The sequence below is a fragment of the Nothoprocta perdicaria genome, unplaced genomic scaffold (assembly GCF_003342845.1).
Source record: "Nothoprocta perdicaria isolate Ctin4 unplaced genomic scaffold, notPer1 scaffold_63, whole genome shotgun sequence".
In the NCBI taxonomy this organism is placed as follows: domain Eukaryota; kingdom Metazoa; phylum Chordata; class Aves; order Tinamiformes; family Tinamidae; genus Nothoprocta; species Nothoprocta perdicaria.
The window spans coordinates 2,222,122-2,239,252 of NW_020455899.1; the positions used below are offsets into that span (position 1 = coordinate 2,222,122).

Genomic DNA, 17,131 nt, shown 5'->3' on the forward strand with positions numbered 1-17,131 from the left:
CCAAGTAGGATCATTGGAAAACTTTGTTTTCTCATCACCCACCCAGGGTCTGAGTCATTTTGAATGCACTGAGCTACACCGATCCCTGTGGATCTTGAGCTAAAAGTAGCTGAGCAAAGCATGTCCACTGCATGGATGAACCAAGGGCTTTTTATCCCGTCTTGTTGCTGTAGTGGTAGTGTGGCTATGTGGCTTGGATATTTGTTAACCATTTCACCAAAAATGTATCTGGAGGGTCTTAGCCTAGGGTGAACTGTTTTGTTTTTCTTTTAGCCCAAATGGTGAGTTTTTAGTGGTACCTTTCATGACTTCACAGCTGGTTTTGGAGCAGGCACTAACAGAGCTCTTGGAAAAGTTAGCTGGGTACAAACAATCCGGCAGATCAGTGGAGCAGTGCCCACTTAGACCAGCTGACACTCTGACCAGCTGTAACCTCCCTCCAGCAAATCAGCTGCAGCATGTGAAAGTCTCCAGGCATTCAAGGGGCTTCCAGAAACTGCCCTGCATGAAAATGAGAAGTTTCAATCCAAAAAATGCATGCTAGAAACAGTGGGGTTGACCRTATTGTGTGTCACAATACTGTGACTTTAATGTGTTTTCACATGCTGTTACATGCATCTACTAATGTGAAATCTAAAGAAATGGTTTTAATTCTGACTCCTCTGAAAGAGGTTTGGTGTCGCAATTATTGAAGAGCCTAGATTTTTCTCTTCCATTAAATGTTTTCAGTTCAAGATAATGCTTTGCCACATCCCAGAAGTAAGAGCAGAAGAAAAACAAACAGAAAAACCCACAAAAACCAGACACACCAGTTACATGGAGACTAACTGGAGACAAAGCAATGCCTTCAATGCAGCTGGGCAAGGAACTGCTAAAGCCAATGCAGCTCCCTGAGCTGAGCTTTGGGAAGGCTGTCACCCCCTTGCCCTTGTGCAGTGTCTGCATCAGCTGTTCCTCAGAAACTGGCCACTTCAAGATATGTGCTGGGTTTAGTTTGAAAGCACCGTGGTCTGATGGAAGACTCGAGTGATGAGGAAGGAAATGAGATAACTCTCGAGCAGGAGATACAGGGTTTCTGGGYTGAACTCTGTGGAGTCCTGCAGAAATTTAATTTTCACCATGCAGCCCTTTACCGTCCTTGAGTCATTTGGCTTCTGCTGCCTACCTGGCATAGCTTGTGAGATCTCAGGTCTGCCCATATGTTGCCATGTAGACTGTCCCTGTTTTGGGACCTAGAATGAAAATCTTTCTTYGCACTGCAAATGTGAGTGCATGCATTTATCTGCTTTTATTAGGAAGCCTGTGGTTAATATGAGATCAGTGTAGCTACCCTGTGAGGGCAGAAGGAAATGTCTCTTTGCACTGCGGGTCCCTGAGGCTGTTCAAGCTCAAGCTTGAATAGAAATCCAGCTCTTGAGCTCCCACCTTGAGGACTCTGTCCTATGGACACTCCTTCCTACAAGAAAGGCTATACAAGAACAAAATTTTCCCAGAGTTTTATTTTGCTGGTTCTCTTTTCTTGCAGACACGGATCTCCTTCAATTCCTCCTTGTGGGACCTGTCAGAAACCGTGGAGACTCTGACACAGAGCTTGGGGAAGCTTCTTGCTGAGGTAAGTCTTGAGTTGCTTGACGCAACCCAAAGTGGAGTCCAGGGCTGCCCTTGAATCTTACYCTCATCCCACAGCCATCCCTGCACTGGTGGAGCCAGCACTGGCTTTGCAGGTGCTTGGAGCCCTGAGTGCTGAATCACAAACACTGGGGGACTTTTTGAGATGGGCTGATGAGTTTTGGGTAGAGTTTGGGTCCTTGTGGATGGAGCRAAAATGAAGAGCGAAAATTGTAGTTCTCAGCGGTGTCCCTTGCAGTGTATCTGCTGACCAGCCGTGCCTGGGTTGCATGTGGATGTGCTTGTAGCCTTGGTGCCAGGGCACGGGGAGGACTGGCGTGTGGAAGAGATGTAAATTGTTAGCCGCAGGTTGCTGCTTGGTCCTTGTCGTCGGATAGCCAGTCTTTTTGGGGCAGAGATTGTTCTTCGCTCTCTGGGTGGTGCCCAGGGCATCGCAACATCAGCTGTGAGAGGCTTTGGCAGAACATAAACAGCAATTTGTGCAGGCAACGTGACATTATAAAGCCTGCGAATATCTGTTTCTGCAGGTGAAGCGGTGAATAAAAAAAGAAATAAGCCCCACATGCCTTGCATGAGTCAGGAGCCCAGCTCTACGTGGGATTTTTTTTTTTTCTTTTATAATTATTATTTAAGCCAGAAACATATCTCCCTCATTTCTTGGCTGTCTCCGACTGCCAAGTGCTGCTACTAGGCAAAAAAACGTTCTCTCCCTCCAGCAGGAATCGCAACCATCTAAGCTAAACAATGCCTCCTCCTCCTGCTGCTGCTGCTGCTGCTCTTGCCCGCGGCCGCGCCGCGCCGGCCGGCCGTGAACGGCAGTAACCCCGCGCGCGGGCGGCGCCGGGGGTCACTCGGGGTTAGCAGCCGCTCCGCGCCGCGCTGCTCCCACTGCGCCCGTTTCACATCCACCCCTAAATCCATCCGTCCGTCCCTGGCACCCGGCCTGCATCCCGGCCCGCCGCCCGGGGGGGGCAATTCCAGCGCTGCGCCCACCCGCTCCGCTTGGGATGCGGGCGCCGGGGCTCGTGCTGCGAGCAGCCAGGCTGCCCCGAGGACTTTGGTTACAGCTGTTTCCCCTTACGTCACTTAAGCATGCATTTTTTTTCCCCTTTTCTTTCTTTCTTTTTTTTTTTTTTTTTTTTGTCTGGGATAAAAATAATTGGAAGCATGTGATCCTCAGTTTGCTGATGTGGCCGAAAATGTCCCCGGGTAACGTGCCTTTTGCTTGGCAACTGTTTTCGAGTAGGAGTGCCTCTCCTTCTGCCCCATTGCCGTGCAAACAAAGGCAGCTCTTTTTTTGTTTTGCTTTGAGCTCTGCGTGCAGCACGAGCCGCTCCAGATGGCTTGACCGAAAGTTACTTCTTATTGTCTGGCAGGCTGGTTTCTGCTTGAACAGAAAAAAAAAAAMCCAAAAAAAAAAGGGAAAGAAAAGGTACTCGCTGCCTTGTTTCGCAGGGTAGCAGCTGGAGGGGGTGGAGGGAGCTATTGTTTGTGCCACGTCTCACAGCCTTTCTAGCAAGGAATTTTAATTAGGAAGGGATCGGAACAAAATATTTGTCTCTGGAGCACAAGGATTGATCGGATCTGTGTCGTTGGGCACTCTGAATCAACCTTGGAGGGTAAATTAAACTCGGAGTGTGARGGCAGCTCTTGAGAGACCCTCAGAGTGAGGTCTGACCTTGGGAAGGAGAGATGTTCCCGAAACCCTTGCGAGGTGCCAGGGCTRCGCAGCAGCTCTGCTCTTAGCTTGCTTGCAAAGTGGCTGGTGTCAAGGGTAAAGCAAAGCAGTTTGCTCAAGCCATGTTTTAAAATTACATGTAAACCACGGATTTGTGGTAACGCAAACCCTCTGCAAGCGAGTGAGCGCTCCTCCGGTTTATGGGAATCAGCTGCCCTTTCTGCTGGTGTAACTTTGCCAGCTTAAGGAGTTTGTGGCAGTCAGGTAACCTTCTGCTAAGGAGAAAACACAACCAATGCCATTTGGTTTAGGAAACATCAAGGCTCGAATTCAAACGAGCCGTGTTGTAACCAAGAAAAGCTGTTGCCATACATTTTTTTCCCCTTCGCGTCCTGTGACATCAGTGCCCCGCCAGCCGCACTGAACRTGTGGAACCAGATTGAGTGGCACCGTGTTGCAGACAAAGGCAGCAGTGAGCGGTCAGGAAATGARAATGTGCTCAAAAGCAGTATCTCTGGCCACGTAAGTCCTGAATCCCCAGGTTTTAGCTGTTCTCACAAGTGTCTTCGATCGTATCAGTGTGTCATGTGTTTTCAGGCAGCTAAAAATAGAGGCTCCTTCTGTGTGTTACACAGAATAGCTCTTGTTCAGCATCGCTGGAATTTTCGTCCAGATGTTGGCAGGTCTTTACACGCACAGTGCTGCAAGTAAACACAGAGGGTCAGGATTGTCCCAGGTGTAAGGCCAGTGACTCTGGCTGTGCTTACCTTGGGTTAATTTGGATTTGAAATGATCCAGGACGCTGTTGCCTCCTAGGCTGTCGCTGGCTGGCTTTGCCAACTCTCCTAGACATTGATTACCTGAATTTATTTAAACAGAGGTGACAAAACCAAGAGCAAACTGGCAGCTGGACTTAGATTGATTCCATATCATTGTGCCCGAAAACAAGGCAGCCTGGCCATAGCATCTGCAGTTGCTTCAGAGGTTGTTTCATTGCTGATGAGCAATTGCAATGAGGTGTTTCAGCAGCTCAGCTTGTTCTTATTAGCTTGTGTTGTTGTTCTGGGCAGCAGGGCAAGAGCATCTCTGTTGATGTTGCTTGACATTTCAGTGATCGGCAGCAATCAGGAAACCAGACCAAATGCTAGGAGACATTAAGAAAGGACATGGGAACCAAATGGAAGATGTTGTGACACTGTATGAAGATTGTATGGCACTATGTGACACCACGGTGTCAGTGGTTTGCCCTGCAGTTTGATATGGATTACAGATCTGGTCCCTTTGTTTCCAAAAGTAATAGTAGAGTTGGAGTATGTTCAGAGAAAGGCAGTGAGGACATTCAGAAGTCTGGAAAAACTTCCATGCAGGGAGCAACCAAGCAAGCTGGGGCTTGTCAGCTTGTAAATAGATGAGTTAGAGTTATGAGAGAGACAGCAGTTAYATGAGTGGAGCAGAGTGATAGAGACTGACTGTTTACTGTCTTTCCACTGCAAAAATTACACCGAACAAAGCTAGCTGTACTTGGGTTTATAAGAGAGAGAAGAGACTCTTTCCACTGATGTGATGGATGCTAAGTATTTGCATTTGTTCTAAACAGTAGTAGTTTACTCTTTGAGAAATTTCTTGGGCGTTAGTAAATAGGCAAAAGTTCCCTGAGTTGAAAATATTTGGAAGATGGTTGATTACCTGGGGGAAGTATTGTACATTTTGCCCTTGTATTCAATTACTGCCCCCATCAGAGAGACTTCTGGTCTGATCTAGYATGGACGCTTTGATATTCTTAATGTCTCCAACCAGGGAGTCCAAGAATAATGTCTGAACGCAACAACTAAACTAAAACCCATTGAAATTTCCTTCCTGCTGTGAATCAGCGGAGGTTTAGTGACCCCTGTGGAGCTCTGCTGGTTTACACCACCAGTGCACTGGGGCCTGCAGTTCTGCAAGACTACCCTCCTCCAAGAACTGCAAAGCTGCGTCTGTTTCATATGTTCTTCATTATTTCCTTACTCTCTTCTGCCTTGCTGCACTGCGGATGGAAGGGATTCTCCAAGCTGGGGTGTGAACTGTTGTGGAAAGAGGACAAGAAGTGGATTCCTTCCACGTGAGAGGGAATGGAGAGGAGGCAGGGAGGGCAGGAACCACCCAGGATGTTGAAGGAGTAAAGTTAGAATAAAGAACTTGAGATAAGGATGGTCTTTGTGCATGCGCAGCAGATTCATTCTTCTATAGTTTCCCACTGTTGGGGGCAATGGTGCCTTACCTATGCCCTTGAGTTAGTCCTGGCTGAGCAGGATCCTTGGCYAGTCAACAATGGGTTGTGATTCAGGGGAGAACAGCAAGATAACTTTCCTATCACCAACCCTGTCTCCCTTGTGATCTCACTCTCCAGTTGCAGAGCATGAGGAGCTGGAGCGACATGAGGCAGGAGGTGATGTTCCTGACCAACGTGAACGCCTCCAACTCCTCCACGCAGATTTACCAGGCGGTTTCACGCATTGTGTGTGGCCACCCTGAGGGTGGAGGGCTCAAAATCAAATCCCTCAACTGGTATGAGGACAACAATTACAAAGCACTGTTTGGAGGGAACAACACTGAAGACGATGTGACCAACTTCTACGATAACTCCACAAGTAAGTGCAACCTTGCCATGGTCTCAGGTCCCATCTACGTCCTGGCTGTAATCTCTAATGTTTCCCAAGYGTTCCCTGATGAAAGTAAGTGGTCTTTAGAGGCAGCACACCTTGTGCTATTTCAGCAGGGTGCACCAGTGCTGTCTCAACAGCCAAAAGCCGCGTGTGCCTTAAAGGCCGGGAGGGACATCAGCATGCAAGGAGCTCCTTTGCATGGCTCCCATGGGCCATGCCATGGTCCTCCTTCAAGGGGGAATGCCCAAAGGCCTGCAGCCTTTGGAAATGTGGCCTGGTCAGTGCAGGTTTTTCTTGTGCCATGCTCCAAGTTGTGCAGAACCAGCAGCGTAGAGTCTGGGCAGCTGCTCCTGGCTCTCTGAGCAGACAGCTGACATTGACACAAGGCGTATTTTGGAAAGGGCTTGTGGTGGAGCRTTGCGGAGCGGGCTTTTCTTTTGCRGTAAGCTGTGTGCTTTCAGCTGTGGCCATTCTCAGAGCACACACAAGTGCAGTTGCCTTCAGCAGTTGTTGCGGTGCTGTTCAGCTGCTCATGCTGTCGTTCCCTCCTCAGCACCCTAYTGCAACGAGCTGATGAAGAACCTGGAGTCCAGCCCGCTCTCCAGAATTATCTGGAGGGCCCTGAAACCGCTGCTCATTGGGAAAGTCTTGTACACTCCGGACACACCGGCTGTAAGGAAGGTCATGTCTGAGGTAACTCTAGCCCTCCCTGCTTTATGTAGACCATACTGCTCTTTGGTACATGCTTTAGCTGTTGAGCTCAGTCAATCTGCACTGAGTTCGACCTAAAAACAAGCCTAGGAAAAGTTGCATGGAAAGCAGAGAGTTTTCCTCCTCTCCCATATCCCATACATGTGTTTCTTTCCTGGCAGGTTTTTTTTGAGCAGGCACGCCCTTTGCWCTTCTGATATGGGACTGAGAGGGACCTTCAGGTGTCACAGAATCACAAAATAGTTAAGGTTGGAAGGGACCTCTAGAGATCATCTAGTCCAACCTCTCCTCGACGGCAGGCTCACCGGCTGATCCGTAATCATGTTGGATTGTGGTCCACTTAAAAAAATGTGCTCTTTGGTCCCCCCAGTACCCTCAGGAGAATCATCCAGCAGTGGGGAAGGGCGGTCATTATGAGCCCTTCATTGCCAAGCCAGACTCATTTTCTTAAAAATCCTCTGCTTAAATCCTGGGCAGACGCAGGCTTCCACTCCCTGCTGTGCTTTCCCTTCTGTATGGATGTTACTTGTCCTGCTCCCTTCCTTGCAGAAGCTGAGGTGCTCTCTGAGTACAGGCAACACTCAGTACTGCGCTTTACAGGTCAATGAACTCACTTGGCCCATGGTGGATCCCTGCCAGCTTTTGGGAATAACCTTCCCCTCTTCTCTGCCAACAGGTGAACAGGACATTCCAGGAGCTGGGTGTGTTTCGTGACCTCGGGGGGATGTGGGAGGAGATAAGCCCGAAGATTTGGACATTCATGGAGAGCAGCCAGGAAATGGACCTGATTCGGGTCAGTATGCTCGCCTTGCCATCACCATCTCCATCTGCAGAAGTGAAAAAAATATTTACCATAGGCAGTTCTCTGGTGCTGCGTTGGGTAGATGAAGGAGGTGGATGTGACCCTTCTCCCGAGCCTGGCTCTGACCCCGTGTTCCTGCACGTTGCTGGGCATTCCCTCRGCCCTGTCCTGCCACGAGCCGTGTTTACCTGCTGCTTTCACCTGCCTCAGCGGGGAGACGGGCTGTTTCTTCCACACGGCTGCCCTGGTGCGGTGTGAACGTCTGGCTTGTAGCCTTTTGTAAAACAGAGAGGGTCGGTGTCGTTCAGCTGCCTCTACTGTGCCCTGCTCTTGGAGTGTCTGCTGCTTTCCTGAAGGGAGCAAAGCCTGACATCAAGTGCCAAAATCAGACTGGGAAGGTGCCCTCGGGATGGCTGCATATAGYGGGAATTGACTGTGTGTTGTGCTAGCAATGAGCCTGCACACCTGGTGGTAATGGGGCACAAGCTGCAAAAAGCTGTTAGAATTGCACAGTATGCTAATATTAATAATATTTAGGTGCTCTCATGGGGCAGAGCAAACGTCACCCAGTGGCCAGGGCCTTCCTAATGTGCTGTGGACACTAGACCATGAGAAAGGGGCACGAGTTTGTTCTATGTTCTACACGCTTCATGCCTGCTTGTGTCTTCCCTGGAGCAGTAGGCCAGGTGTTACACCAGGGCATCACCTGCAGATTAAAAGACACGTGGCTTAGCTTGCTGTTGCTTTCTTCAGGTGTAACTCTGGTGGGTGTGTCTCTGCACTGATTTTTTTTTTTTTTTTGAGAACCACAATAGTGTGAAACAGGATTAGCAAAACCAGAGCTCAGGGAGCCAGTTCAGAGCAATGTTTATAACCATTTCTGCAAGGCAGACGAGTGCGTGTCGTAACGCAGCAGCTGTACAGAGGAGATGTCCTACAGATCTGCTAAGCCTTGAGGTTTATTCCCTCTTTTCCCCCAGTGTAATGATGTGCAGAATGGTTTGTGTCTTGTCATGCTGCACTTACCCCTGAATGCAGCGTGTTGGAGAGGACAGAGACATCTTTGTCATCGCTGCTGTGCCTGTGGCTWGATGGAAGCTGTTTGTGCAGATGCRGATGAGAATTATGCCCAGCAACTGTAAATCGAACCATTAGCGGCAGAGAGGTCTGGCAGAAAGTCAGGATTTGGGTATTGGTTTGCAGTCATGTGTCCTCTGAAAAGTGAATTTTGCTGCATTTTTTAATGAGCCCCAGGACATCCTGTGGTTGCATTGTTTGCTTGTTGTTAACCCTGCTGGCTCTGGTAGGTGCTTCTGGACCTTCCCAGTAGTCCAGGCACTTTATCTGGGTTGTCATGGTTGTCTCCTGCCCCGGTCCGTGCAAGCGTGAGCACCTCATAGTGAGTGCCTGGGCAGCTCCTGAGCCACATCCTGCTGCACACAGAGATGCGGCAGAGGTCACGTCAATATGAGTAAGCCAGAACATACATACAGCGCTTTGCTTGGGGCTGCTGTCAAGGGGCAGGTCAGCAGGAGGAGATGGAAATGCTTTCCCCACTCATCTCTGGCATCTCCACCCTCATGCTAAGGCAGCTGCTAACGTGGGGGAGGATGAGGAGTGCCCTTCTGGGCTGGATGTGGTGAGGCTGAGTCCCTTCCCAGCCATGTGCTGCCTCTCCCACAAAGGAGAGGATGAGCTGGCCTTGTGGGACCGAATGGGAAGAGAGTGCAGTGCAACCGATGCCCTTCCCTCCTGGTTTCCCTTTCGCATGCTCTCCTTGGTCAGCTTGGCTTGTTTCTGCTCTGTTTTCCCAGTTTGTGATATTATTTTTGTAACCTTGTGACCCTGTGCTTTCTGGTGTGTTGGAAACAGCTGCGCGTGGGGACGCTCCTCACCTCTGTCCAGTGTTTCATTATTTTTTCTAGCAGAGATTCCATTTCCTGTTTTTATTGTTTTTTATTGGTTAGGATTTCTATCATTTCCTCCTGCTGACTTCTTTCTCTCCCTTCCTTGGCTTTATAGCAGTATCCTTTACAATTAATGCTCCTTTCTTCCCTGTAATCCTTATGTCATCTGCCTTGCAGGCCTGTGGTCTGCTATATGGCCACGTGTTCCTATGTGGAGCACAGCTGCGTTGCACATATATGTAGCGGGGAAACAATCCTTCATTTGGAAGGCAGCAGCTAAAGCCCATGCAGAAATGCAGTGTCTCACATGAGAGAGCAGGCAAGACGTTGTGACTTGCGTGGCTGTATCCGCAGAAATAAATAACAGTAAAACGCTGTTGCCTGTGTTGTTGGTATTAGTGTGGTGGGAATTCARTCTCCCTCTGTGCTGGAGCCCCCCTCCTCCTTCCTAAATGGGAGCAGAGATGTGTTTGGAGGAGATCTGTGATGCTCAGCAACCGTGGAGTGGCTGAAGGCATTTCTTCCTCGCTTTGTGCTTTGCAGGGAGAAGGTCTGTCCCTGTGTCCTGGGCTGGGTTGCTCGTTGCCTGCACAGCAGCTCCTGTTGGGAGCTGGGGCTGGGAGCTGCTTGTGTGTTTTCCCAGAGCTCGGGGATATGCTTGGCTCTCTGCTGCCCTCTCCTTGGGAAAGAGGTAGTGGGACGCCAAGGCAGCAAAGCAGCTAGAGGAGAGGTCGCTGCTAAGGGACAGTAAAGCGAGGCACCCTGAGATGTCAGGATACCAGCTCCCTGTGGTCAGTGTGAAAGAGGCCCCCTCATTTGGGAAAGTAGAGCCAAAGTGGATCAAGGAGACAGGTCATGCTGGAGACAGCGGTGCAGGGAGACAGAGCTGAATCCTAGAATTGTTGTGGTTGCAAAAGGCCTTTGATACTCCAGGCTAGCATCTGAYCTGTGACCCTCCCTGTGCGTGTGATTCTTGGTGTTTAATGAGAGCACCTTCTTGGTCTTGCCTGAAATGGGGCGTCCTGCTGTTGCCCTGTGGGCAGATAGTTGTGTTTCCCCAGGGGARTTATAATTTACTATTCTAGCACCTTTATTTAAGAAGGCATTTTCCACTGGTAATGCTGTTTTTCATGAGGCGGAGGAAGGTCCAATGTGAATTCTCAACAGAGCTGTCTCCCCTTTTGGCTGAATACCCACAGACACTACTGAAGAGCAAAGATCTCTGGGACCTGCAGTTGCCCACTTCAAACTGGACCGTGGATGACATTGCCCGCTTCTTGTCCAAGAACCCGGGGGAGCTGGAGACGGCCAATGGCTCTGTGTACACCTGGGTGGACGCCTTCAACGAGACCGACAGGGCCATTCAGACCATCTCCCGTTTCATGGAGGTGAGGCCGTATGAGCATGGGCGAGCACTTGGGCTCCACACATGCACCAGGGTGGCTCCAAGGGAGGGAAYTTGTATGTTCCTCTTTTCACTAAATGGCCAGGCTTTAGTGGGGGTGAGCGCAGAGTATTTTGGAAAATGCTGTTCATTCTGGTGCCTAAATATACATGTGGGGAACCTGACTTTAGGGCTTGTTCTTGAAGCCCTCACTTCAGCCAGTGCATGTCRTTTCCCACCCAGTTGCAACTACCCATCTCGGCAGCTCACATTTCTCTACGGTGTTTTAGTTGAGGACTGCTAGTGAAGTGAGCAGCTCCTTTAAGCTGAGGGGGACATAGGGATTTATCCTGTTGTTCAGTCATCTCAGCAGCTGAGTGCACAAGGACAGGCCTCAGCCTGCCAGGAGCCTGGTCCAAAACCTGTGGAAGTCTCTGCACAGGTTTTTAGAGGCTGGGAATCAAGCCTTGTATAGTGGTAACACAAAAAAATAAGCCTCCATCTATGSAATTTGAGGCTTGTTTGGGATTCTCTAAGCACCACTACAATGCTGCCTAGTATTTTGTCCAGAAAATACTCTTGCTGGGGTCTTTCTTAGTGTTAGCTATTTGACCAGCAGAAGACCATCAAGCATGAAAGACTGACAGCTCTAGCTATGTACTGGGCTATCATGAGCCTTTGCAGAGGAATCAGGCATTGCAACATTTTCTTGGGCATGACATTAGCATTGCAGAGTTCTGCTCTTTCTCTGTCCCTCAAACGAAATATAGTCTGTTTTGGTAACCTAATTCCATAAACATGCAGTGTGTCTGTAGTGTAACCAGAATACCCTGGTCTTCCAATCTGTCACTGTGTAGTGTGTCAACCTGGACAAACTGGAGCCTGTGGCAACAGAAGTCCGGCTTATAAACAAGTCCTTGGAGCTGCTGGATGAAAGGAGGTTCTGGGCTGGCGTCGTCTTCACTGAAATAGCTCCTAACAGCTTAGAGCTCCCTCATCATGTCAAATACAAGATACGCATGGACATTGACAACGTGGAAAGGACCAACAAGATAAAGGATGGGTGAGCCCTGATAGGCTGCAGTAGGAGCTGTCCCTCATGGGGGTTGATGTGGTTGAGCATTTCTAATTGAAGGGTCTTGTCCTTGTCTCAGGTACTGGGATCCTGGTCCCCGGGCTGACCCCTTTGAGGACATGCGCTATGTTTGGGGAGGCTTTGCCTACCTGCAGGACGTGGTGGAACAGGCCATCATCAGAGTGCAGACAGGCACGGAGAAGAGCACGGGCGTGTATGTGCAGCAGATGCCCTATCCGTGCTATGTGGATGACATGTAYGTATGCAGGCTTTATTGAAAGCTCCCAGGAGCAAGGTGGCCTTGGAGGCATGGGATTCTTTTGCCTCTCAGTGGTTGGCTTAGTGTGTCCCTATAATCAGTGTGGGAATAGATCTCCTTAGTCTCCCTAATCCCTCAAATTAGTGAGGAGTTATGGATATGTCCTGAGTGGTGGAGCCATTCCCCTAAAATCTGTCTTCAGGACTGAAGTACAGGGTGAAAGGATAACAACAGAGGTTTGTTCCTGARATATTGCGGTATCCCTAGACTTAATATTTGATGCAGGCAAGGGTAACATGCCTGGGAAAAAACAGAGAAAATGGAAAAAAACGGTTGAGAGCAGTCTCTGAGCAAGGGAGCTCTTTGCAGCTCCTTTTCACTGAGCTGGAGTTGCAGCTCCTGCTCCTGCTGGTGTGTCCGAGGCCCACCGGTGTCACCTCATGGTGAGACACCAGTGCTGTGCCATGTTCTGCTGCTTTGTGCGGTGAAGCCTTAGCTGTCTCCAGGCCTTGCTAGACCTTACTTGAGATTCTTCATTGACTGCGCTCCTGGTCCTTTTCCTTTCCACTCTCAGATTTCTGCGTGTCATGAGCCGCTCCATGCCTCTCTTCATGACTTTGGCTTGGATCTACTCAGTGGCTGTGATTATCAAGGGTATTGTGTACGAGAAGGAAGCCCGACTGAAGGAGACAATGAGGATTATGGGCCTGGACAATGGCATCTTGTGGCTGAGCTGGTTCATTAGCAGCCTTATCCCACTCCTCATGAGTGCTGGCCTGCTGGTTCTGATCCTCAAGGTGAGCTCACTCACCTTGCCCTCTCTCCTGCCTCCCATTGCTTTGCAGCAGCATCTGGAGCCTGCAGTCCACTTACCACATGTCTATACTAACATTGGGTGGATTGGCCAGCAGCTCTCGGGGAGCAGAGTTTTGGGACCAGGGCTGAGTTGCTGAAAGTGATCAGAGGAGCTATGACAGATTCTCTGTTCTTCAAAATGTGCCTTTGTTTCTGCTCCCCTTGTGAGACCGCTGCTGTACCATGCAAACCCTGTCAACCCCAGCCTCCCCTGAGCTGCAGATCTGCAAAATGCCTATGTTGGAGAGTCCTTTCAAAGCCTGACATGCATCTTGTTCTGCCAGATGGGGAATCTGCTGCCATACAGCGACCCTAGCGTGGTGTTCGTTTTCCTCTCCATCTTCGCCGTTGTGACCATCCTGCAGTGCTTCCTCATCAGCACTGTGTTCTCCAGGGCCAACCTGGCAGCTGCCTGTGGGGGTATCGTCTACTTCACGCTGTACCTGCCCTACGTGCTCTGTGTTGCCTGGCAGGACTACATTAGCTTCTCGCTCAAGATCTTTGCGGTGAGTCCTGTCCTGGCCCCTGCTCCCCTGCCACCATGGCACCAGGGATATTTGAGRGGGCACCTAGAAAATGATTTCCTTGTGTAAGAACCTTGCTGAAGAAGCTTATGGAACCTGTTGAGCAGACAGAGCCAAAATGAGAGGGTTTTGATGGCTTCAATAGAAGTTCAGTCATGTTAGGCTTCCTTAATCTCTGTATACCTGGATGATGGTAAACTACTAGACATGCAGGGCATTGTAGAAAAAAGGTCTTGGTATGGGCAGCAGAGATCAGCAGAGACTGCAATTGGTGATGGGATTTTTAGAGGCAGAGCGCTGMCATTTTAAATTGCTCTTCTGAAGTTTATAGCCATTATGTTTTCTTAGCTTTTGATGCAGCACAGTTTGCTGTGCTTTCCTCAGAAGGAACAAACTTGTAGCATCTTTCTCTCCATAATATATCTTACCTGTCTGGAGAGAGTGGCTGCTGCTCATGTATTCCTTCCCATAAAAATCCAAGGAGCAAGGGAAATAACAGGGAAATGGACTAACATGCTAAATTGTGTTAGCTCAGCAGATACTTCCCCACTTGCAAAGCACAGAACACATGCTTCGTCATGTGTTCCTCCTCCTCTGCAAACCCAGTCTCATTCCTGAAACCTTGATTTGTCCTGTGAGGATCTGGGCCAGTCCCATAGTCCAAAGAAACTGATAGTTGAGAACCTGTGGAAAGCTTAACGCATGTTTGTGTTTCCCATTTGCAGAGTCTGCTGTCTCCAGTAGCCTTTGGCTTTGGCTGTGAGTACTTTGCACTGTTTGAGGAGCAGGGAGTTGGTGTACAGTGGGACAACTTCTTCGAGAGCCCATTGGAAGAAGACGGCTTTAGCATCACCACATCAGCTGCCATGATGTTGTTTGACACCTTCCTGTATGGGGTCATGACTTGGTACATTGAGTCTGTCTTCCCAGGTGAGGTTTGCTTCTGGGGGAGCACTATCCTATCATACTTTTATATGGATCCTCTATTTCTATTCATTTGTCAGCACTGCAGTAACTGAACTCATGTAATGCTCTTCCCCATTTAGGCCAGTATGGGATCCCCAGACCCTGGTACTTTCCTTTCACAAAGTCCTATTGGTTTGGTGAGGAACCACAGGAGAGGCAACACCCTCATCCCGACCAGAAGGGGCCTACAGAAGGTAAGGGCTGGACACAAAAAGCCTTTTTGTAGTGAAGTGGTGGGGTCTCTGTGTTTGAAGGCAGAGTCCAAGGGCTGGCAGAACCAGCACATCCAAGGTGAAATTGTTCATTCCTTTGTCTGTTTTCACATTTTGGCACACTCACTAAGTGAGTATAGCAGAGTTTCCCATCCCAGAGGAGTGAATGTGGGGAGTTCTTCATTACTCATTACTCCATTGATCTGAACAGACTGGGAGAAGTATCATGTTACAGCTGCAGCACAGTTAAATGGCACTGGAAAAATTGTCTCTCACTTTGGTTTGCTGATCTTTGCTTGCAGTGTGCAAGGAGGAGGAGCCCATGCATCTGAGCCTTGGAGTTTCCATCCAGAACCTGGTCAAGGTTTATCGTGATGGCAAGAAAGTTGCTGTAGATGGTCTCACGTTGAACTTCTATGAAGGGCAAATCACCTCCTTCCTGGGACATAATGGAGCAGGGAAAACCACTACTATGTAAGAGCAACATAATGCTTTATGGTAATGGGGGAATTGGCTGTCAGTGCTGCTCTCCTCATCAGTAAGGTGCAGGTGGCCATACAGATGGGTGYGCAGGGATGGTGTAAACTAGAGCACTCTGCTGAGTGCACTCTGCTGAGTGGAGCTCTGCTGAGTTTATCTGCCTGCAAGGCTGTCTTGGGAAGGTGCATGGATTCAGGCTGAAGTTGTGCCTGAATGCATCTGCTGGCTGCATTTTTCATCACTGCCAKTTGTGATTCTGCTCTATCAGTGTAAAGAAATAAATAGGGCCTGAAAGCATGAGAAATTTTTAAGGAGAGGAAAAGACATTTCCTTTGAGTAGGGCCATGCGAGTGTGCTTTGATCACAGCATTAAAGCCATTAAAATTGGCTATTAACCACTAGTGAGATGCTTCTCAGGCTAGTTTCCTGATGTGGGCGTTCTTCAGGGCTTCCAGCCTCTCTCATTCATTCATACACAACAACCTTGTGGTGGAACCTGCTCATCTGCTGTCTTTTGTCATTCAGGTCCATCTTGACTGGCTTGTTTCCTCCAACCTCGGGTACAGCCTTCATCCTGGGCAAAGATATCCGCTCTGAGCTCAGCACCATCAGGCAGAACCTGGGTGTCTGTCCRCAACACAACGTGCTGTTTGACTTGTGAGTAGCATCCGTAAGACACAGTGTCAGTGATATCCAGCAAACCTTTGAATTCCTTGGGAGATACTAATGTACTTTAAATTAGGACAGTGCCATTTTTAGTTGTATATGTGAGGAGAGGCAGCAGGTTGGTGTCAGATGGTAGAAGGGCTTTCTGTTTACAAATGTGGTCAGATATGCCTGTGAATTAGCAACAAGATCCTATGCTTTCATCTTTCTCTTTGAAGAAATATGCTCTGTTCAGCTTAGCAAGGGCAAAAGTTTTCACCTGCCTTTCACTTGCCTCGTGGTTTCTGTTGAGAACCTTTAAAGTTCATTTATATTGAACTGCCACACTGAAATCAGGCCCCAGCTGAGCACTCCTGATCCTCTAGTTACTTCTTGAAACCTCAGTCTTGAAAGATGTTTTTCCCAGCAAGCAAACATACCTATCTTAATACAAGGGATGAATCCCAGCATGGCTGTCTCAGCCCTGCTCTGAGTCTGCCCTTGTCCCCTAGGCTGACTGTGGAGGAGCACATCTGGTTCTATGCTCGTCTCAAAGGGCTGCCGGAAAAGAAGGTGAAAGAGGAAATGGAGCAGATGGCAATGGACGTTGGTTTGCCTCACAAACTCAAAGCTAGAACAAGCAAACTCTCTGGTAGGTTCTGCTGCTTTTGCATTTCTCARCTGTTTCTCAGGCACCTGAGAAGCCCTCTCAGGTCCTGGCAGAGGTTGGCTTCAGTGCTGAGAACCYAGACAGCTCATCACTGCTGCCTCTGACTTGCTTCTGCTGGAGGGGGATCACTTTAGGRCCTATTCCTGCAGCTCTGGCTGTGTATCTGGCTGTGTACCTGGCTGCTCCAGATCCAAAAAAATGGTCAAGTCCCTGAACCAGAGTCTTGTTATTGCTGTTTTTAAGATGCAGTGTGATCCATTTATGGAATGGTTTGCATGATGGAGTTTACTGCGGTGTCAGAAGAGCCTCCACCGTGTAGACCTGAGCACCTCTCTTTTGTTGTGTCTGTTAGGTGGCATGCAGAGGAAGCTCTCAGTTGCCTTAGCTTTTGTTGGTGGCTCCAAGGTCGTCATCCTGGATGAACCCACAGCTGGGGTGGACCCTTACTCTCGCAGAGGGATATGGGAATTGCTGCTGAAATATCGGCAAGGTAGGTGCTCTTAATCCTGATAAATTCAGTGGCTGTGGTGCAGAAAGCAACAGGAAATCAGTCTATGGTTTATGACTGTTTGAGAAGCTAGTGGCTCCTCAGGATAGCAACGTGTCTTTGCAAGCCCAGTTTTGCTTGTGTTGAAAGTAGGAAAAAAATATCATGAAGCATATGTGTGCTCTGATTCCTCATGCACCCT

The 17,131-nt window shown here is 49.0% G+C and overlaps 1 protein-coding gene across 2 annotated transcripts in view; it reads left to right on the forward strand.

Annotated features, from left to right (window-relative positions):
* Positions 1–17,131, forward strand: part of ABCA1 (ATP binding cassette subfamily A member 1) — a 72,514-nt gene that overhangs the window by 36,608 nt on the left and 18,775 nt on the right. For both annotated transcript variants that reach the window (XM_026049921.1, XM_026049922.1), the window contains exons 8-22: positions 1,526–1,612; positions 5,697–5,937; positions 6,506–6,645; positions 7,340–7,456; positions 10,572–10,760; positions 11,614–11,819; positions 11,911–12,087; positions 12,665–12,887; positions 13,230–13,451; positions 14,195–14,399; positions 14,516–14,629; positions 14,950–15,121; positions 15,653–15,784; positions 16,285–16,424; positions 16,795–16,932. In XM_026049921.1, coding sequence (XP_025905706.1) covers positions 1,526–1,612; positions 5,697–5,937; positions 6,506–6,645; positions 7,340–7,456; positions 10,572–10,760; positions 11,614–11,819; positions 11,911–12,087; positions 12,665–12,887; positions 13,230–13,451; positions 14,195–14,399; positions 14,516–14,629; positions 14,950–15,121; positions 15,653–15,784; positions 16,285–16,424; positions 16,795–16,932 — 2,503 coding nt within the window. The remainder of the gene's footprint in view (positions 1–1,525; positions 1,613–5,696; positions 5,938–6,505; positions 6,646–7,339; positions 7,457–10,571; positions 10,761–11,613; positions 11,820–11,910; positions 12,088–12,664; positions 12,888–13,229; positions 13,452–14,194; positions 14,400–14,515; positions 14,630–14,949; positions 15,122–15,652; positions 15,785–16,284; positions 16,425–16,794; positions 16,933–17,131) is intronic.